Source organism: Gorilla gorilla, chromosome 23, assembly GCF_029281585.2.
Source record: "Gorilla gorilla gorilla isolate KB3781 chromosome 23, NHGRI_mGorGor1-v2.1_pri, whole genome shotgun sequence".
Lineage (NCBI taxonomy): Eukaryota > Metazoa > Chordata > Mammalia > Primates > Hominidae > Gorilla > Gorilla gorilla.
This window is the reverse complement of record NC_086018.1, coordinates 21225629-21246984: the sequence shown is the minus strand read 5'-3', so window position 1 is coordinate 21246984 and position 21356 is coordinate 21225629. Positions and strand designations below refer to the sequence as shown.

At 50.7% G+C, this 21356-nt stretch overlaps 2 protein-coding genes across 3 annotated transcripts; both read left to right on the top strand.

Moving 5' to 3' along the window:
- Positions 1–3745: 3745 nt before the first annotated feature.
- On the top strand, positions 3746–4211 carry VPREB3 (V-set pre-B cell surrogate light chain 3; the record flags this gene model as incomplete). Its single annotated transcript, XM_004063150.4, has 1 exon — positions 3746–4211. A coding segment is annotated over one exon (333 nt), but the record flags the coding sequence as incomplete, so codon positions are not given.
- A 1319-nt stretch (positions 4212–5530) lies between these two features.
- On the top strand, positions 5531–18799 carry ZNF70 (zinc finger protein 70). 2 transcript variants are annotated; one of them, XM_055375118.2, is made up of 2 exons: positions 5531–5984; positions 11754–18799. In XM_055375118.2, the coding sequence occupies exon 2, from the start codon at positions 11833–11835 to the stop codon at positions 13171–13173; it is 1341 nt and encodes a 446-aa protein (XP_055231093.1). In that variant the 5' UTR covers positions 5531–5984; positions 11754–11832; the 3' UTR covers positions 13174–18799. The 2 variants fall into 2 exon arrangements, with proteins under 2 accessions (XP_055231093.1, XP_004063199.2); XM_004063151.5 differs by having other exon boundaries at positions 5531–6254.
- The last annotated feature ends 2557 nt before the right edge of the window (positions 18800–21356 follow it).

Below are 21356 nucleotides of genomic sequence, written 5' to 3'. Positions count from 1 at the left end.
TTATTTACTATCATGGCTGGGTGAGGTGGCTCATGCTTGTAATCCCAGCACTTTGAGAGCCCGAAGTAGGTGGATCATTTGACGTCAGGAGACCGAAATTATCTTGGCCAACATGGTGAAATCCCGTCTCTACTAAAAATACAAAAAGAATTAGCTGGGCCTGGTGGCACATGCCTGTAATCCCAGGTACTTGGGAGGCTAAGGCAGGAAAATCGCTTGAACCCGGGAGGCAGAGGTTGCAGTGAGTGGAGATGGTGCTTTTGCACTCCAGCCTGGGGGACAGAACGAGACTCTGTCTGATAAAAAAGAAAAAGAGTTGACCAGGCGCAGTGGCTCACACCTGTAATCCCAGCACTTTGGGAGGCCGAGGTGGGCGGATCACAAGGTCAGGAGATTGAGACCATCCTGGCTAACACGGTGAAACCCTGTCTGTACTAAAAAATACAAAACATTAGCCGGGCATGGTGGCGGGCGCCTGTCGTCCCAGCTACTCGGGAGGCTAAGGCAGGAGAATGGCGTCAACCCGGGAGGCAGAGCTTGCAGTGAGCCAAGATCGCACCACTGCACTCCAGCCTGGGTGACAGAGTGAGACTCTGTCTCAAAAAAAAAAAAAAGAAAAAGAAAAAGAAAAAGAGTTATTTACTATTGGCTGGGCACGGTGGCTAACACCTGTAATCCCAGCACTTTGGGAGGCCAAGGCGGGCAGATCACAAGGTCAGGAGATCGAGACCATCCTGGCTAACATGGTGAAACCCCATCTCTACTAAAAATATAAGAAATTTGCCGGGCGCAGTGGCGGGCGCCTGTAGTCCCAGCTACTCGGGAGGCTGAGGCAGGAGAATGGCGTGAACCCAGGAGGCGGAGCTTGCATCGAGCCAAGATTGCGCCACTGCACACCAGCCTGGGCGACAGAGTGAGACTCCGTCTCAGAAAAAAAAAAAAAAAGAGTTATTTACTATCTATAGGGACTGGGTAACCAGGGAGAGTTAGTCCCTCAATGGTCAGCAAGGCCCCAGATTACACAGCATTGGAATACACAAAATAAATGACATGGTTAATCCACCCACTGTGGCCAGCCCTGAGCAAATAGGTCCCATCTTTGCATTTTCACAATCCTCAGGCTGGCATTATGCTTAACTTTATGTTCCAGATGAGAAAACCGAGGCACAGTGGGGGGAAGTAACTTGGCTGAAGTCATGCAGTTAAGAAAAGCAGGAGCTGGGATTCAAACCCAAGTTCAAAACCACCTCAGCTACTTGGAATCCTGGCAAATTAAAGGTTGTGATAATGTCAAGTGCTGGAGAGGATGCGAAGTCACAGTAAACTCTCTTACTCTGCTGGTGGAAGACCAGATTGTTACAAACACATCGGGAACCCTGGCAGACCTAGTAAAGCTAAATGTATTCTTTCCTTGCCATCTGGCAGCTCCATTCCTGGGTGTCTCTCCAGCACAAATGAGTGCACCAATACACCAAAAGACATCGACAGAGACATTCACAGAAGTTGTATTTGTAATGGCCAAAGACTGGAGAGCATCCAAATATCTAACAATAGGAGAATGGAAAACCTGATTACGGTGCATTCACACAATGGATTACACACAGCTATGGGCATGAATGAAATATTGCTGCACACACATGGATCACTCCCATCATGTTCAACAAAAGAAGCAGGCACAAAAGAGGGCACACTATCATTCCACTTACAGTTGAAGTTCTAGAGCAGGCACAAACTAAGGTGATAGAAGTCAGAATGATGATTCCCTTGAGGGTGCATGTCATTATTAACTGAGGGGCCCTCAGGGGAGATGGAGGTGTTCTTTTTTCTTTTTTTTTTTTTTGAGACAGAGTCTCGCTCTGTCACCCAGGCTGAAGTGCAGTGAAGCAATTTTGGCTTACTGCAACCTCCACCTCCTGGGTTCAAGCGATTTTCCTGCCTCAGCCTCTCCAGTAGTTGGGACTACAGGTGTGCACCACCACGCCCAGCTAATTTTTGTATTTTTAGTACAAAAAATATGGAGTTTTACCATGTTGGCCAAGCTGGTCTCGAACTCCTGACCTCAAGTGATCCACCTGCCTCCGTCTCCCAAAGTGCTGGGATTATAGGCATAAGCCACCGCCCTCAGCCGAGATTTTCTAAATCCTGATCTGGGTGGAGGTTGCAGGGGTCTGTGTGTGCCTGTGTGTGTGTGTGTGTGTGTGTGTGTGTGCACGCGCACATGCATGCATGCATGCTTGTGGGCATACATACATATACATAAAATCATCAAGCTATGCACTTAAGATTTATGCACTTTACTGTATGCTAGTTGTACCTCAATAAAAAAGTAGATTTCCACCTGCTATAACTGCACATGAGGACTTCTGGGCTCCTATTCTTGGAAGGCCTTGTGGTGCCAGGACCCTGACATTTGGGAAGAAAAGGCTTGGCCATTGGGCCCCAGTCACCGCCCCTCCTTCCTCAGTCAATAGGCTGATTTGCATGCTCTGTTGTGGTCCAGTGGCCTTCCCAGCCCTGTGCCCCAAAGCACCTGGAGCATATAGCCTTGCAGAACTTCTCCTTGCCTGCCTCCCTGCCTCTGGCCATGGCCTGCCGGTGCCTCAGCTTCCTTCTGATGGGGACCTTCCTGTCAGGTGAATCTTTCCTGGGCCTCAGTCACCTGGGTGTGGGGTGGGGAACAGTACCGGCCCCAGAAGGCCCCTGCAAGGAGGCAAATCGATGGGGACAGTAGGGCAGGTCCTGGGAGGGGTATTTTTTTTTTTTTTTTTTTTTGAGACGGAGTTTTGCTCTTGTTGCCCAGGCTGGAGTGCAATGGTGCAATCTCGGCTCACTGCACCTCTGCCTCCCAGGTTCAAGCGATTCTCCTGCCTCAGCGTCCTGAGCAGCTGGGATTACAGGCATGTGCCACCACGCCCGGCTAATTTTGTATTTTTAGTAGAGACAAGGTTTCTCCATGTTGGTCAGGCTGGTCTCAAACTCCTGACCTCAGGTGATCTGCCCACCTCAGCCTCCCAAAGTGCTAGGATTACAGGCTTGAGCCACTGCACCTGGCTGGGAGGGGTATTCAGGTAGAGGGGTGACCTGGCTTCAGACAGCTCTGCCCTTGACCTGGGGCAAATCACTTCCCTGTGTGGGCCTTGGTTTTCTCATTCGTGAATGACCAGATCACTAGAGCCCTGGACTCTGACTTTGGGTCTCCTTCTTAGTTTTTCACAGGGGAAGCTATTGTGGGTTGGTCCCTACCCCACAGGGCCTGAGGCAATCTAACCTCCCTGAGAGGGTCCCTGCAGCCAGTTGCCTGAGGCTGAGTTGATGTGTGGGACAGCCCAGGAGGTTCCTGGGGTGGTTAGTCTGTATTCAGGGTTTGGAAGAGCTGAAGTGAAGTGGGCGGGGAAGTGGGGGAGAGGGGTGCAGTTCTGCAGAGAAACGTGGATGGGTAGCAGAGGGACCTAGAGGCTGCTAGTCCAACCTTCTGAGCTCTGGGCCTTTAACTGAACACAGATCCTTGAGGATATGGCACTAATGGGGACTTGGGGGCTAACTCCAAACCCCTCACTCACAAAGGGAGATGGAGGTCCAGATAGGGCACCCTAAGTCACACAGAACCAGGCCTCCTGCACCCCGTTCATTGCTAATCCCATAGCACTGGGCTATGAGCCCTTTGGGACTGGGAGTCTCCATGGAGTCCAACCAAGCCTTCACAGGGCAGGGGTGGGAGGGAAGGGGCTCAGGCTGAGTGGGTTTGTGTCTCACAGTCTCCCAGACAGTCCTGGCCCAGCCGGATGCACTGCTGGTCTTCCCAGGCCAAGTGGCTCAACTCTCCTGCACACTCAGCCCCCAGCACATCACCATCAGGGACTACGGTGTGTCCTGGTACCAGCAGCGGGCAGGCAGTGCCCCTCGATATCTCCTCTACTACCGCTCAGAGGAGGATCACCACCGGCCTGCTGACATCCCTGATCGATTCTCGGCAGCCAAGGATGAGGCCCACAATGCCTGTGTCCTCACCATTAGTCCCGTGCAGCCTGAAGACGACGCGGATTACTACTGCTCTGTTGGCTACGGCTTTAGTCCCTAGGGGTGGGGTGTGAGATGGGTGCCTCCCCTCTGCCTCCCATTTCTGCCCCTGACCTTGGGTCCCTTTTAAACTTTCTCTGAGCCTTGCTTCCCCTCTGTAAAATGGGTTAATAATATTCAACATGTCAACAACAGCTATTGTGAGGGTCATGAGATCCTGGCTGAGAAAAATGACTGTGGTGGGTCTGGGAGTCGAAGACCCACTCCTGGGGTGGGGAGCAGTGTGCGGGGGAATGGGGATTCTGGGGACTGTTGTCAAAGAGGAAGCACCTGAGACTATTGGGGCATGGCCCAGACTCCCCCACCATGGCCCCCTGGGGGCTCAAACTGGTAGCCTGACCTTCCTGTGACCTGAGGAGCCCGAGGGAGAAAAAGGAACCAGCCCTTGCTGCCCCCAACTCTGCATGGCTGGTTATGGTCCAAGGGTTATGGCTCTAGGGTGGCTGGTCCCCATGGAGCTCAGGCTGTTGGCTTGGGGAGGGGCAGCCACTGCCTACCCCTTGGAGTCTGTGCCCAAGGCCCGACAGAGCATTAATGGGGCAGGAAGGCAGGTGTGTGTGGGTAGCATTGGAGGCACTCGAGCGCCACGGCTGAGGGTACTGAAGGCAGGTGGGCAGATGGCTGGGGCAGAATCCTTTTTCCCAGGGACGGTGTGTTCTCCTGATGTCCTGTGATTGAGCCAAGGTCTGCGGAGGGAAGCTCTCCCACAAGCTGGGCAGCTGCACCTGAGCGGGGCTGGCGGGGGGGTCATGGGAAAAACACTGGGTGGAGGGGCCAGTCTTGCCATCAGCAGCAAGGAGGGGGCAGAGATTCCTTTTCTTTTCTTTTTTTTTTTTTTTTGAGATGGAGTCTCGCTCTGTCGCCCAGGCTGGAGTGCAATGGCACTATCTTGGCTCACTGCAACCTCCGCCTCTCAGGGTCAAACGATTCTCCTGTCTCAGTAGCTGGGATTACAGGCGCTTGTCACCACTCCCGGATAATTTTTAGTAGAAACAGGGTTTCACCATGTTGGTCAGGCTGAGTCTCGAACTCCTGACCTCGTGATCCACCCGCCTCGGCCTCCCAAAATGCTGGGATTAAAGGCATGAGCCACCGCGCCCGGCCAAGGGGGCGGCCATTTCAAGAACACATTCCTCTTCCCTCCCGGTGCGCCTGAGAGGAGGCGCTTCATGTCGAAGTCAGCCCTGGGATGCAGAGAGTTGGGGGGCTCAGGGTCCTGGGATGGTCTCGCAGACACTCCTAGTTCTTCGCCTGCCCGTTCTCATCTCTATTTCTGTGGGGGCGGGGAGGGTAGACAGGAACAGGGCTACCCTTGAAGCAGGTTGGGGGAGGGGGATCCTAAAAAGACCCCGGTGCCTGTGTACAGTGACAGGGTCGACAGCTCTGGGGCTCCACTCTCCTTTCCCTGAAGACCCCAGCTGCCTCAGTGGCTTCTGGCTTGCCCGCAGCACCAGCGCAGATGCCCCGAGTGCCGGCGGCTCGAGGTCGGCCCGCCCGTCCGGACCTGTTTCCTCCTCTGCTCTCCTGCCAACGCCTGCCCATCTCTGTTTCCCCCACGTCCAGCACGCGCTTCGGGGACGGCCAGAGCCACCATGCCGACTGGAGAGACTCTCCTGATTCGGGTCCCTGTGTCCCGGGACCCGGGCGGCTACGCGCGGCGACAACCGGCGCGGTGGGACCACCGAGACGCCGGGACCTCCGCGCGGCCTAGAGTGGTCCCGGAAGTGCCCGCGGGCCGGGGGCGGGGCTCTGGGTGCTCGGCGGCCGCGGGCTCCGCGTCAGCAGCTGCTGTGGAGCCAGGCAGCGTCGGCCGCGTCGGCCGCGGGTTGGAGCAGCTCAGGTGCGGCCCCGCCCCGCCCGCCTGCGGCCCCGCCCCGGCCCAGGTGAGCTGCCCCGCCCCGGCCCAGGTGAGTGGCCCCGCGTCCGCCGGTGTGACCCGAGTCCGCCTGACCACCTGTCCCTCCGGTGGCCCTGGGTGTGCGTGTCCCCAATCGCGGGGAAGCCTGTAGGGGCGCCACGTCGCCCCCTGGGCAGCGTGTGCGGGTCCGTGGCCACTCTTGGGCCCCCAGCCAGGAAACCTTGATTGCACTAAGAGTTTGCAGGGTGCCCAGGCCCTAGGGACTCTCTGGAGGATGGGATGACAGATGCAGGAGGACCCGGAGAAGGCCCCGACAGAGGTGGGAAGCATGGAGTTCCAGACCTTTGCATTTTCGGTCCAAAAACACTTATCATGTTGTGGGAGACAGATAAAAGGTTGCCAACTTTTTATCCTGAGTGGAGACTTCAGGGTGTAGGGGCTATATAGTGGGAATGGAAAACCTCTACGGAGGGAAGTTTGAGAACACGAGGACTTAACGGGTGGGCGGAGGAAGAGTTGCAATCTAAAGATATCAAGAAAGAGAACTTGGAAGCCATGAAAATTGGGAAGAAAGCGAGGGTGGGGATGGGGTTGGGGGGTAGCTCAAAGCTTTCATGCACCCAGGTAGGCAATGTGGGCGAGTGAAGGGATATTGTCACATCTTCGTTTTTCAAGAGAAAGCCAGAAACCTACTGAGTTTTAAATATTGGTAACTAAGGAAAATGAACAGGAAAAGCCAAACTCTTCGAGAGCCAAACATAACATAGCAGGATCTTCAGGCTGCCAATTTGCAACCTCTGAAATGAAGGGTTTTGAGAAGGAGGTATTGGAGAGCAGTGCCAGATGGGGTGGGAAGGTGAAGACTGAGAAGAGAGGGATTGGCAATAAGAGCCAATGCTCTTATTGATGCCAGAGCTGAGGTCCCAGCTGAAATCGGAAACTCGAAATTTGTCGTGGTGCCATACAGAGTTGTATGATTTTTCTTGGCAACATTTAACAACTTAGGAGGAACTGGCCGAGAAGACTGGGACTTAGCGGCTAGTTGCAGCCGGATGAGGAGGTGAGGAGCATGGTGCTAGAGCGTGAGAGTTGAAGTGATGCGCATAGTATGGAGAATCTAAGCTGGATGGAGAAGGGGTGGAGCTGGAAAAGGACAACTACAGTAAAAATGGCTTGGATTTCATGAGGTCGAAAAGCACAAATTGAGTGAGAGAGCTGGAAGGGTTGGAGATTATGGGTTGCTGAAGAGGAGGGGGAGGGTGAGAGGAGTTGAAGTGATTAAAGAATTTTTGAAAATACTTTAGGGCTGGGCGAGGGGGCTCATGCCTATAATACCAGCACTTTCGGAGGCCAAAATGGGTGGATCGCATGAGCTCAGAAATTCGAGACCAGCCTGCACAACATGGCGAAAGCCCGTCTCTACAAAAAATACAAAAATTAGCCAGGTGTGGCACGTGCCTGTAGTGCCTGTAGTCCCAGCTACTTTTTTTTTTTTTTTTGAGACGGAGTCTCGTCCTGTCGCCCAGTCTGGAGTGCAGTGGCGCGATCTCGGCTCACTGCAAGCTCCACCTCCTGGGTTCACGCCATTCTCCTGCCTCAGCCCCCAAGTAGCTGGGACTACAGGCACCTGCCACCACGGCTGGCTAATTTTTTTTTTTTTTTTTTTTGAGATGGAGTCTCGCTCTGTTACCCAGGCTAGAGTGCAGTGGCGCGATCTCGGCTCACTGCAACCTCCGCCCCCCAGGTTCAAGCGATTCTCCTGCCTCAGCCTCCCGGAGTAGCTGGGATTACAGGCGCACTGTAATTTTTGTATTTTTAGTAGAGACGGGGTTTCACCATCTTGGCCAGGCTGGTCTTGAACTCCTGACCTCATGATCCACCCACCTCGGCCTTCCAAAGTGCTGGGATTACAGGCGTGAGCCACCGCGTCCGGCCTTTTTTTGTATTTTTAATAGAGACAGGGTTTCACCGTGTTAGCCAGGATGGTGTCCTAGCTACTTAAGAGGCTGAGATAGGAGAATCACTTGAGCCCAGGAGCCAGAGGTTCCAGTGAGCCGTAATCACACCACTGCACTCCATTCTGGAAAAAGAAAATACTTTAGTTCAGTGCTCTTTTTTTTTTATATCCAGTCTTTCTATTGGCTGAAAAATCATTTTAAAAAATCATTTCTGGGCTGGGCGTGGTGGCTCATGCCTGTAATCCCAGCACTTTGGGATGCCAAGGTGGGCGGATCACCTGAGGTCAGGAGTTCGAGACCAGCCTGGCCAACATAGTGAAACCCCATCTCTACTAAAAATACAAAAATTATCCGGGCCTGGTGGCGGGTGCCTGTAATCCCAGCTATTCAGGAGGCTGAGGCAGGAGAATTGCTTGAACCCGGGAGACAGAGGTTGCAGTGAGCCGAGATTGCGCCATTGCACTCCTGGCTGGGCAACAAGAGTGAGACTCCACCTCAAAAAAAAAAAAAAAAATCATTTCTGCTGGGCATGGTGGCTCATGCCTGTAATCCAGCACTTTGGGAGGCAGAGGTGGGAGGATTGCTTGAGCCCAGGAGTTCAAGACCAGCCTGGGCAACATAATATTATCTCATCTCTACAGAAAAATTAAAAAATTAGCTGGATGTGTTGATATACCCCTGTAGTCCCAGCTACTTGAGAGGCTGAGGTTGGAGGATCAGTTGAGCTGGGGAGGTCAAGGCTGCAGTGAGCTGTGATTCTACTCCTGCACTCCAGCCTGGGTGACAGAGTGAGACCCTGTCTCAAAAAAAATTTTTTTTCCAAGTAGAAATGAGTTCTGTTATGACTGTTCTGATTAATTTAGGTTTTTGTTTTTTTTTTGAGGCAGTTACTCTCTAGATTCAGTATAAGGATAATCGTGCCTTTGTATAGAGTTGTGAAGATTAAATGAGGTGACTTGAAGGACCTATTAGTGCCTAGCACAGAGTAGGTGCTCAGTGAATATGAGCTGTTGCTATCATTATTGTGTCACCTGAAGGCTTTGCCTTTATCTAGCGCAGAAGTTTCTGAATAGGGCTCTTTGGGGCTTCCTTAGGGGCCACATCTGGGAGGGGGAGTGCTGAGTGGGCTGTTCTAGCTTCCCTCCTTGTCCCTGCTAACGCGCCCTCCTTCAACTAGAGCAGCTCTGCTTTTTTCTGTTTTATTTTATTTTTATTTTTATTTATTTATTTATTTTTTGAGACGGAGTCTCACTCTGTCGCCCAGGCTGGAGTGCAGTGGCATGATCTCGCAAGCTCCGCCTCCTGAGTTCACGCCATTCTCCTGCCTCAGCCTCCCGAGTAGCTGGGACTACAGGCACCTGCCACCACGCCCGGCTAATTTTTTTGTATTTCTAGTAGAGACGGGGTTTCACTGTGTTAGCCAGGATGGTCTCGATCTCGTGACCTCGTGATCCGCCCACCTCGGCTTCCCAAAGTGCTGGGATTACAGATGTGAGCCACCGCGCTTGGACTTGTCTGTTTTATTTATTTATATCTCCTAGACCAGTGATCCCCAACCTTTTTGGCATCAGGGACCAGTTTTGCGGAAGACAATTTTTCCATGAATGGGTGGGGGACATGGGGGATGGTTTTGAGATGAAACTGTTCCACCTCAGATCATGAGGTGTTAGATTCTCATAAGGAGTGCACAACCAAATCTCTCGTATGCACAATTTACGATAGGGTTCCAGTTCCTATGAGAATCTAATGCCACTGCTCATCTGACAGGAGGCAGAGTTCAGGCTGTAATGCTTGCTCACCTTCCGCTCACCTCCTGCTATGCAGCCTGGTTCCTAACAGGCCACAGACTGGTGCCTGTCCCCCACCCTGGGGGTTGGGGACCCCTGCCCTAGACAGTTGACTTATTTGACTAAAGTGTTCTTTGACCAAAAAAGGTGACAGTTCTAGCACAAAAACGAATGGCTTTTCCTCCATTTGATAATTTATTCAACAACTGTGTACATTGGGATTGTGCTTTTGTGCTGGGGGCTGGGGATTCTGAAATGAAGGAGCACAGTATTTGCTCTTAGGGAATTTTCAGGCTAACGGTGGGGGCCTGAGATGGTCAAGAACCTGAGGGTGCAGAGGAAAAGGGACATTTGGACGAGTCCTGAAGGATGAGCAAGTGGCAGTCTGAGAATGGTCGTTACCTGTTAGGACCAGACAACAGCAGTGCAAATTAGTCATTGAGCTGGAAAATTAGAAGTGTTGGGGGGACCAGCCTGGGCAATACAGTGTGACCTCATCTTTACAAAAACAAAGAATTAAAAAAATTAGCAGAGTGTGGTGGCATACACTTGCAGTCCCAGGAGGCTGAGGTGGGAGGATCACTTGAGCCTGGGAGGCAGACGTTGCAGTGAGCCAAGATCACACCACTATACTCCAGCCTGGGCAACGGGCAAGAGCCTATCTCAAATAAAAAAGAAGAGGTGTATGGGGCAGACAGACAGGAGATGGATTGGAAGGGCCAGGTGTGAAGGAGTTGGGCTGTCACAAGATCCTAAGAAGGGAACCACCAGGCCAGGCATGGTGGCTCACGCCTGTAATCCCAGCACTTTGGGAGGCCGAGGCAGGCAGATCACTTGAGGTCAGAAGTTTGAGACCAGCCTGGCCAACATGGTGACACCTGGTCTCTACTAAAAATACAAAAATTAGCCAAGAATGGTGGCGGGCGCCTGTAATCCCAGCTACTCGGGAGGCCGAGGCAGGAGAATCACTTGAAGTTGGAAGGCAGAGGTTGCAGTGAGCCAAGATCGTGCCACTGCACTCCAGCCTGGGTGAAAGAGTGAAACTCCATCTCAAAAAAAAAAAAAAAAAAAAGAAAAAAAAAAGGGAACCACCATAATCAGGCTTATGTTTTGGATATTTGACTCTATTGTTAGTGTAGGGCATGCACCAGAGGGAGAGGAGGAAGCCGGAGGTCAGCAGCTAGTTTGGAGGCCATCCCTGAAAAGATCCCAGGAGGTAGCACTGAAGCCTGAGCTGCAGAGTGGCAGTGAGGACTGAGAGACAGAGACGCTGCCCATGCAGCCTCAGGAAGTAGATAAGAGGGGACCGGTCGGGTGAGAATAAGAGTGGCTATGCTGACTTCCAGGTTGGGGCACCTGGCTGGAGGGAGTGCGACTGACCTAGGGTAGAAGGAAGAGCTCTCTTTCTCTTTCCCAGCAAAACCTGCCCCCAATGTCACCCAGTAGCTGGAGTCTTGCTCCTTTTCTGCAATGGCCCCACTTCCTGGTTGTTGTTGCTGCTGTTGTTGTTGTTGTTGTTGTTGTTTGAGATAGAGTCTCGCTTTGTCGCCCACGTTGGAGTGCAGTGGGGTGATCTCCGCTCACTGCAATCTCTGCCTCCCAGGTTCAAGTCTCCTGCCTCAGCCTCCCTAGTAGCTGGGATTACAGGCACCCACCACCACACCTGGCTAATTGTTTTGTATTTTTAGTGGAGACGGGGTTTCACCATGTGACCAGGCTGGTTTTGAACTCCTGACCTCAAGTGATCTGCCTGCCTCGGCCTCCCAAAGTGCTAGGATTATAGGTGTGAGCCACCGCACCCAGCCCCCACTTCCTGTTTTAGCTCACCTTTCTGAACACCTTCAGCCCGTAGAGTCTAGACACCATGATGTGGCACTTGATTGTGTCTGTCTATCTGCCTTCAATTGTCTCTGGTAAGCAAAACTTGCCTCTAACTCATTTGGGATCATCTTAAGGGCAAGATTGTGTCTTATGCGTATTTTGTTGTTTCTACCATAGATTCTAGGACAGGAAGCAGGCACATATGAGCTGCTTGACTTGCTGACTTGACAGAGTTCCCTGTTTTCTTTTCAGATTGTGAGAACAGTAAGTGTGGCCCAAAGAAGAACATTTTTAAAGAAATACAACCATTGGGGATGATAGCAGATTCACAATGGAGGTTCCCCCAGCAACCAAGTTTGGTGAGACCTTTGCATTTGAGAACAGGTTAGAGTCACAACAAGGACTTTTCCCAGGGGAGGACCTGGGGGACCCTTTTCTTCAGGAAAGAGGTTTGGAGCAAATGGCTGTGATCTACAAGGAGATCCCTCTTGGTGAGCAGGACGAAGAACATGATGATTACGAGGGGAATTTCAGTTTGTGCTCAAGCCCTGTTCAGCATCAAAGTATCCCCCCAGGAACCAGACCCCAGGATGATGAGCTCTTCAGACAAACCTTCGTCCAGAAATCCGACCTCAGCATGTGTCAGATAATCCACAGTGAAGAGCCCAGTCCATGTGATTGTGCAGAAACAGACAGAGAGGACTCAGGACCTAACGCACCTCACAAAACCCCACAACCAGCCAAGCCCTACGCATGTCGAGAGTGTGGGAAGGCCTTCAGCCAGAGCTCGCACCTGCTCCGACACCTGGTGATCCACACTGGGGAGAAGCCCTATGAGTGCTGTGAGTGCGGGAAGGCTTTCAGCCAGAGCTCCCACCTGCTCAGGCACCAGATCATCCACACCGGGGAGAAGCCCTACGAGTGCCGGGAGTGTGGGAAGGCCTTCCGCCAGAGCTCAGCCCTCACGCAACACCAAAAGATCCACACCGGAAAGAGGCCCTACGAGTGCAGGGAATGCGGGAAAGATTTCAGCCGGAGCTCCAGCCTCAGAAAACACGAGAGAATTCATACAGGAGAGAGACCTTATCAGTGTAAGGAATGTGGGAAATCCTTCAACCAGAGCTCAGGCCTGAGCCAGCATCGGAAGATCCACACCCTAAAGAAACCTCACGAGTGCGATCTCTGTGGGAAAGCCTTTTGTCACAGGTCACACCTCATCCGACACCAGCGGATCCACACTGGGAAGAAACCATACAAATGCGATGAGTGCGGGAAGGCCTTCAGCCAGAGCTCCAACCTCATTGAGCACCGCAAGACCCACACCGGCGAGAAGCCCTACAAGTGCCAGAAGTGCGGGAAAGCCTTCAGCCAGAGCTCCTCCCTCATTGAGCACCAGCGCATCCACACCGGTGAGAAGCCCTACGAGTGCTGTCAGTGTGGCAAGGCCTTTTGCCACAGCTCTGCGCTGATCCAGCACCAGAGAATCCACACCGGCAAGAAGCCCTACACCTGCGAGTGTGGCAAAGCCTTCCGGCACCGGTCAGCCCTCATCGAGCACTATAAAACCCACACCAGAGAGAAGCCCTACGTGTGCAATCTGTGCGGCAAGTCCTTCCGGGGGAGCTCGCACCTGATTCGCCATCAGAAGATTCATTCTGGGGAGAAGCTATAGAAAGAGGAGCCCACACAAAGCTTGAAAGCCTGTGCCAGATGGAGCCCTTATTCCACGTCGCGTGGTCTCCAAGACCCCACCTACCTCCCTGATGCTGAATGGAAACCTTCCCACCTAAGCGCTCTTGAACATCCCACTAGCGGGAAGGCCCCGCGTGGCCCCGGGCCAGGCATGCCAGCTCTCAGCAGGTTTTCTGCGTGGAAGGGAAAGTGGGGTGATAGGGAGGGCAGCCGGAAAAGACAGCTGGCCTTCAGTTTCTCCTTCTTGCATTTGACTCCCAAGCCTACAGGATTTCATTTTGCCCTATCTTCACATTTCCCAGAATCTAGAAGAATAAATGCCAAGAGGGAGAAAGTTGAATTAAACCCAGGAAAATATCAGATGAACTCTTTAAAACAGGCCGCAGTCTGGCACTTTTAGAAGACAGAAACCACACTCACAGTCCAAAGCAGTAGAAGAAAAATGAATTCAAAAGTAGATGTGTCAGCAGCAAAGTAGAATTTTCTCACTGGGTTGGGCATTGGTGGTGACAACCAAAACAGGTCTGCAGAGCAAAGGCAGGTCTGGAGGGTGGGTCTTGAGATTGGGGGTGAGGGTGGTGAGCCCCTGGGCGTGGCCTCTTAACCCTCTCCTTAGCCCTAGGGCAGTTTCCCTCAGACAGCTCTGTTACAGGAGGATAGAGATTTGATCCTGTTGGCCAGAGGATGTTTGACACCCAGCGGTGACTCAGCCTGGACACCAGACATGATTGCCCTCCAGGAATAACCCCTCCCTGAGACATAGTGTCCCCAAGACCACAGTGTGCCTTGGACATCAGCAGGGCCTGGGTCTGGTCTGGTCTGGCAATGATGCAGCCCTCCTGCCCCAGTGTCAGGGGACCTGGGAAGCTGGGTGGCTTGTTGGAGGAGGCTGTGTTCTAATCAGAAGGTCTGGGTTCAAGTCCTAGTTCCACCCCCTCCTACCTGCTTGAGCTTGAACAAGTCCTGTAACTTCCCCAGGCTCCATTTCCCCATCCAAGAGTTGGGGTAATGGGAACTGGCCACATGCCTCTAAGGGTTGGTGCCAGGCTGTCATTCAAAACACAGCCACTGTGAAAGTGCTTTGGCAACTGTGAGCAGTCATGGTGACTGAGGACAGAGACCCAGAGTGACCCCTGCCCCACCCCTGTGCATTTCCACGGACTGGAGAGATGTTCCCGTCTGGTTTCTGAGCAGTGGGACCTCTCATTGAACAGGGCTTTCTCTCCCTCCGCCCCTTGCAGCCTGGGCTGTGTATGCCTGCGGATGCAGTGTCCCACACAAGGACACTTCCTCTTGGATGCCATCCTGAGCCTCCTGTAGCAGCAGTGTCATTCTGCACTTCCACATTCTGTCTGTCTTCCCTGCCTGCCAACTAGGAGTTCACGTGGGGCTTGTTTAAACAGTACCATTGCTTGTGTCCCACCTGGACCAGTTCAGTCAGCCCCATTGGTGGCATGTTTTAAAGCTCCCCAGGTGATTATAACTTCCTAGTGTGCAGCCAGGCTGTGGGCCCTGTGCTGGGCTTTTTTTTTGAGATGGAGTGTTGCCCTGTTGCCAGGCTGGAATGCAGTGGCGTGATCTTGGCTCACTGCAAGCTCTGCCTCCTGGGTTCAAGCGATTCCCCTGCCTCAGCCTCCTGAGTAGCTGGGACTACAGGTGCGTGCCACCATGCCTGGCTAATTTTTTGTATTTTTAGTACAGACGGGGTTTCACCATGTTGGCCAGGATGGTCTCGATCTCTTGACCTCGTGATCTGCCCGCCTTGGCCTCCCAAAGTGCGGGGATTACAGGCATGAGCCTCCACACCTGGCCCATGCTGGGTTTTTGTGCATCCCTTGACAGCTTCCAATGTCAGCCTGCTGGCTTTGGCTGAGCAGAGCTTGAAGGCCATTCTGTCTCAGTGCCCTCACTCCCTGCTCCCCGCACCCGGAGCCTCAGGGATGGGCTCAGGCTTATGGTCAGCTGGGCGCTTGGAAAGTGTTTGGCTGGGGCCTCGGGGATCTCTTTAGTCCTGGCTTCCCTTGGGCTCCTCAGAGCTAGTGGGGAAGGAGGCAGTCTAGGCTGTTTTGAAGTTTCCTAAACATTTATGGCTGGGCTAACATGAACTCATGGTAACACTGGGTATTTCAGCTGATCAGAAGCTCAGCATGGCCATTATGCCTAGTTTTGATGAATAAACATGGGAAAGCCATAACTGTTACTAAGTGGGTCTTGATAGGCCAGAGATTTCCAAATGACAGATATGATGGGCTGGAGAGGTCATGGTGGGAGTTCCAGCCATGCCTCTGTCCAGCCCCTGTCTTTGCTACGTATGTGAAACATTTAACATTTAACCAGCACTCCATTGTCCACCAGAACCCTCTGTGCAACCAGTTGGACTGACTGGGTGGTGCCCTGGGCATTGCCTGCAAGTGGCCTGTCATTTCAGGCCTGTCTCTATCAAGAGTGAAGAGAGAATGCTAGGATGCAGTGGGGACAGCAGGCGGCATCAAGCAGGGGTCCCTGAAAGATCTACCTCCTCTTTACACCTGCCCCTCTTCCCTACCATTATCATCTGGCAAATGTCTGTTACCTATCTTTGGTCTCTCCCTCCCCATCCTTCCTGCACACTCCAGCCAAATTGATTTTTAAAGCATCATTTTGCACAAGTCACCACTCTCCTTAAAACCAACTTTCAGGAGCTTTTCTGCACGTAAACCCTCGTTTCAGCCAACCTGGTTTACCCACTCTGAGCAAGCCACATGGAGATCAGGCCGCCCCTGCTCACTCCAGCATCACTCCCAGCTCATAATTCTGTGCTGTTCTTGCATTTTGAAATGTGCACTTTCTCCTCCCCTCCCTCCCTCTCTCTTTCTAATTTTTGTGTAACGTGGAGATGAAGATCCCCCCTCTCTTCCAAGGGTTAACAGATAAACATGATAAGACCAGGTTCTTTTTTGGAAGTATGACCAGAGCCTCATTCCCTCTGTTCAAATTCTTTCCTTGTTTTATTAGTTTTTCTTTTTTTTTTTTTGAGACAGAGTCTCACTGTCACCCAGGCTGGAGTGCAGTGGTGCGATCTTGGCTTGCTGCAACCTCTGCCTCCCGGGTTCAAGTGATTCTCCTGCCTCAGCCTCCTGAGTAGCTGGGATTACAGGCATGCGCCACCACGCCTGGCTAATTTTTATATTTTTAGTAGAGATGGGGTTGCACCATGTTGGCCAGGCTGGTCTCGAACTCCTGACCTCCTGGTCTGCCTGCCTTGGCCTCCTGAAGTGTTGGGATTACAGGCGTGAGCCATGTGCCCGGCCAGCTTATTAGATTTTTTTTTTAAGCTCTCTCATTCTATTTAGATTCTCAAACAGTGTAAAGTTATAAAAGATCATCCCTGGCAATATTTTAATCAGTTATCTTTTAATTTAGTTGTTCTTTGTTTTTGTTGTCCTACCTTTTTTTTTCTTTTTTCTTTTTTCTTTTTTTTGAGATGGAGTCTTGCTTTGTCATCCAGGCTGTAGTGCAGTGGGGCGATCTCGGCTTACTGCAAGCTCCACCTCCCAGGTTCAGACCATTCTCCTGCCTCAGCCTCCCGAGTAGCTGGGACTACAGGCACCCGCCACCACGCCTGGCTAATTTTTCGTATTTTTAATAGAGACGGGGTTTCACCGTGTTAGCCAGGATGGTCTCGATGTCCTGACCTCGTGATCCGCCTGCCTCGGCCTCCCAAAGTGCTAGGATTACAGTCGTGAGCCACCGCACCTGGCCTTTTTTTTTTCTTTTTATGGCAGTGGTTTACTTAGATGTTGTTGAGTAGTACAAAACTCCAACTCTTGCTTTTATTTGCTAATCTCATTGTTTTGTCAGCGTATATGTGTTCTCTCTTTTTGTTTGTTTTTTTACTTTGTAGTTCTAAGATTACTTAGATATAATTAATCATATTTTAAATATTTCTAGTAAATGTAGGTACTTTGGTCTATTTTTTTTTTTTTTAACTGAGTCTTGCTGTGTTGCCCAGGCTGGAGTGCAGTGGCGCGATCTCGGCTCACTACAAGCCCCCACCTCCCCGGTTCACGCCATTCTCCTACCTCAGCCTCCTGAGTAGCTGGAACTACAGGCACCTGCCACCATGCCCAGCTAATTTTTTGTATTTTTAGTAGAGACGGGGTTTCACCGTGTTAGCCAGGATAGTCTCAATCTCCTGACCTCGTGATCTGCCCGCCTTGGCCTCCCAAAGGGCTGGGAATATAGGCGTGAGCCACCGCGCCCAGCCTTTTTTTAATTTCTTCTTCTTCTTAGAGTGACAGCTTTGTCTGCACTCCGTAAGTTTTGACGTGGTGTTTTTTGTTATGGTATTAAGAATTTCCTTTTGCCCAAGTGTTATTATTTAAAAATATTTCTAAGAGGGCCGGGCGTGGTGACTCACACCTGTAATCCCAGCACTTTGGAAGGCCGAGGTGGGTGGATCACGAGGTCAGGAGTTTAAGACCAGCCTGGCCAACGTGGTGAAAACCCGTCTCTACTAAAAATACAAAAATTAGCTGGGCGCGGTGGCGGGTGCCTGTAATCCCAGCTACACGGGAGGCTGAGGCAAGAGAATCGCTTGAACCCGGGAGGCGGAGGTTGCAGTGAGCCAAGATTGTGCCCCTACCCTTCAGCCTGGGTGACAGGGCAAGACTCCGTCTTGGGGAAAACAACAACAACAACAAAAACAAAAAACAGCCGGGAGCGGTGTCTCACGCCTGTAATCCCAGCACTTTGGGAGGCCGAGACGGGCAGATCATGAGGTCAGGAGATCGAAACCATCCTGGCTAACACGGTGAAACCCTGTCTCTATTAAAAATACAAAAAATTAGCCGTGCGTGGTGGCTACAGGCAGCCGTGCGCCTGTAGTCCCAGCTACTTGGGAGGCTGAGGCAGCAGAATGGTGTGAACCCGGGATGCAGAGCTTGCAGTGAGCCGAGGTGGCGCCACTGCACTCCAGCCTGGGCGAAAGAGCTAGACTCTGTCTCAAAATATATATATATATATATATATATATATATATAAAATTTCTAAGTGATGAATGCTTAGGGTATTGCTGCTTATTTCTTATTGTACTGTGGTGTCAACATTTCTAAGTGTCCATAGGACTTCTTTGGGCCTGAATATATTATCAGTTTTTATAAAAGCATTTGTGTAATCTCAAAATGTGTTTTTATTCTACCAGTTCTATTTGTTAACTCAATTTTTTCATTATTTTATTCAAATCCATATTTTCTCTGACTTTCATTTACTTTAGAGTTCTTAATCCGGGGGTCCATGGCCTGCCCAGGAGTCTTTAGCATGTAGGGGTTTAGGAGTTGCAGACCCCTAGGGATTGAACAAAGCTGGGTATGTGCTTGAAGGAATTTTGCTGGGACAAGGATCTGTAGTATTTACTATATTTTTAAATGCCTCTGTGACACCAAAGCAGTTCAGAACACTCATTTACCTGATCTAATCATAGTTTGATGTTTGTGTGTTATATCTTTATGTATTCCTGTTTCACTTTTAATTTCTGTATGTGTATTGTCGCTATGTTGTGCAGTTTTTCTCAAGTCATTTTTGAGAAATAGGGAGGGTATGAATTATCAATAAATAAGTATCATGTTTGGGGCATATATATTTAATAGTGATATATTGAAAAACTCGGCCAGGCACAGTGGCTCATGCCTGTAATCCTAGCACTTTGGGAGGCCAAGGTGGGCGGATCACTTGAGGTCGGGAGTTTGAAACGAGCTTGGCCATAATGGTGAAACCCCATCTCTACTAAAAATACAAAAAATTAGCTGGGCATGGTGGTGTGCGCCTGTAATCCCAGCTACTTGGGAGGCTGGGGCAGAAGAATCACTTGAATCCGGGAGGCGGAGGTTGCAGTGAGCAGAGATTGTGCCACTGCACTCCAGCCTGGGTGACAGAGCAAGACTCCATCTCAAAAAAAAAAACAAAAAAACAAGAAAAACTATGCTAAGTACCCTCTTTGCCCCTTTAATATTTCTAGCTTAAACTTGTCTTTTCCAAATATTATAATTGAAGCCCCCTGCTTTTCTTGAATTTGCATGGTAGAGTTTAGCTCAGCATTTTATTTTTTAAATTTGTGTATATATTTTGCTATACATCTACATAAACAACAAATTGTTAGAGTTTGTTTTCTGGTTCTTTCTGTAATTTATTTTTGTACAAGAAGTTCTATCATTAATACTATTGAGCAAGGCATAATTTATTTTCATTTTAATATTTTAATATATATTAACTAATTTAACCTCAAAAAGCCATGCTCACCCCTCACTCCCATCTCTAGGAGTTATTAACCATATGTGGAGTGTCATTTCTGGATAGACTAGAGGTCTGCCATTGGGCCCACCTGTCTCTCTTCTTGTCACATTTGGGTTCAGTGCCAGGATCTGCCCTGAGCCCATTCCTCAAGTTACAGCCTCTGACTTTAGGGTCCTCAGCTATAACATGGGGAAATGATGACACTCACAGCCTTGGGGGCCTCAGTGGTATAAGGAATGCAAACATGCTTAGCAAACTATCAGGTGCAGTTGATTATTACACTATTAGTGTTTTGAAGTATTTCTTTCTTTCTTTTTTTTTTTTTTGAGATGAAGTCTTGCTCTGTAGCCCAGGCTGGAGTGCAGTGGTGTGATCTTGGCTCACTGCAACCAGGATCAAGCAATTCTCCTGCCTCAGCCTCCAAAGTAGCTGAGATTACAGGCACGCGCCATTGCACCTGGCTAATTTTTTTTTTTTTTTTTTTTTTTTGGGACGGAGTCTCACTCTGTTGCCAGGCTAGAGTGCAGTGGCGTGATCTCGGCTCACCGCAACCTCCACCTCCCAGGTTCAAGCGATTCTCTTGCCTCGGCCTCCGAAGTAGCTGGGATAACAGCTGGGATAACAGGCATGCGCCACCATGCCCTGCTAATTTTGTATTTTTAGTAGAGGCATGGTTTCCCCATGTTCGCCAGGCCGGTCTCAATCTCCTGACCTCAGGTGATCCACTAGCCTCAGCCTCCCAAAGTGCTGGGATTACAGACATGAGCCACTGCGCCCGGGCCTCCTATGAGTCTTTAATGCCAAGGATGCTTCCTCAGGATAAAGGCTCATGTCCATTTCAGTGTCGATTGTCAGGGACTCAGCTGCAGACTCTTTTGACTCATCTGCTTTTTATTTGTTTTTAATTTTTTTGCAAGCCTTTATGCTGCTTTCCTGTCTTTCTCCTCTTCCTGAGTTCTCTTCCCCATACCTACAGTGTGGCCTCCGCACATACCAAGCTTGCAAGCTTGCTGTTTGCTGCAAAGAAACCTGGACTGACCATCTCTCTTCTGTCATCTGGGCAGCCAGACTGAGTGTCCCCTTCTACCTGGGTGCCTGTGTGCATGTCCTCTAACCCCTAACCCTTTGCAGCTTCTGTTTTTTTTTTCTTTTTCTTTTTTTCTTTTGTTTTTTTGTAGAAAGAGTTTTGCTCTTGTTGCCCAGGCTGGAGTACAATGGCAAGATCTCGGCTCACCACAACCTCTGCCTCCCGGGTTCAAGCGATTCTCTTGCCTCAGCCTCCCGAGTAGCTGGGGTTATAGGCATGCGCCATCATGCCCGGCTTATTTTGTATTTTTATTAGAGACGGGGTTTCTCCGTGTTGGTCCAGGCTGGTCTCAAACTCCCTACCTCAGGTGATCCGCCCGCCTCGGCCTCCCAAAGTGCTGGGATTACAGGCGTGAGCCACCATGCCCGGCCAGCTTCTGTTTCTTTATTTATAAACAGTACTGTCATGAAGATGCAATGAGATGAATTTTAGCTCAGAGCCTGCCACCTGGTGACTTACCCATGTTAGGTATTGTGGTTACAGCCCTGCTGTCAAACCACTTCTCCAACTCTCTTTCTAGCCTCAATTCCTTTGTCAAAGCGTTTGGCCCCAGGATTTTGCTGCATATTTAGAAGTACGACCTCACATCTGCAGAATGCCACTGGCTTTCACACGAGGCCTCCCAGAAAGGGATGTCAGGCCTCAGACACTAGCTGGTAGCTCTCAGGACTTGCCACTCCATTTTTGCATTTTTCAGGACCACATGGCATACAGTTGGTCTCACAGTCTTTCCTGTCTTCCCAGTGGTCAGCTGCAGCCCAGTTCTAGGGCTTCTGTGGGGGAAGACAGGAGAGGGCTGGGAGTCA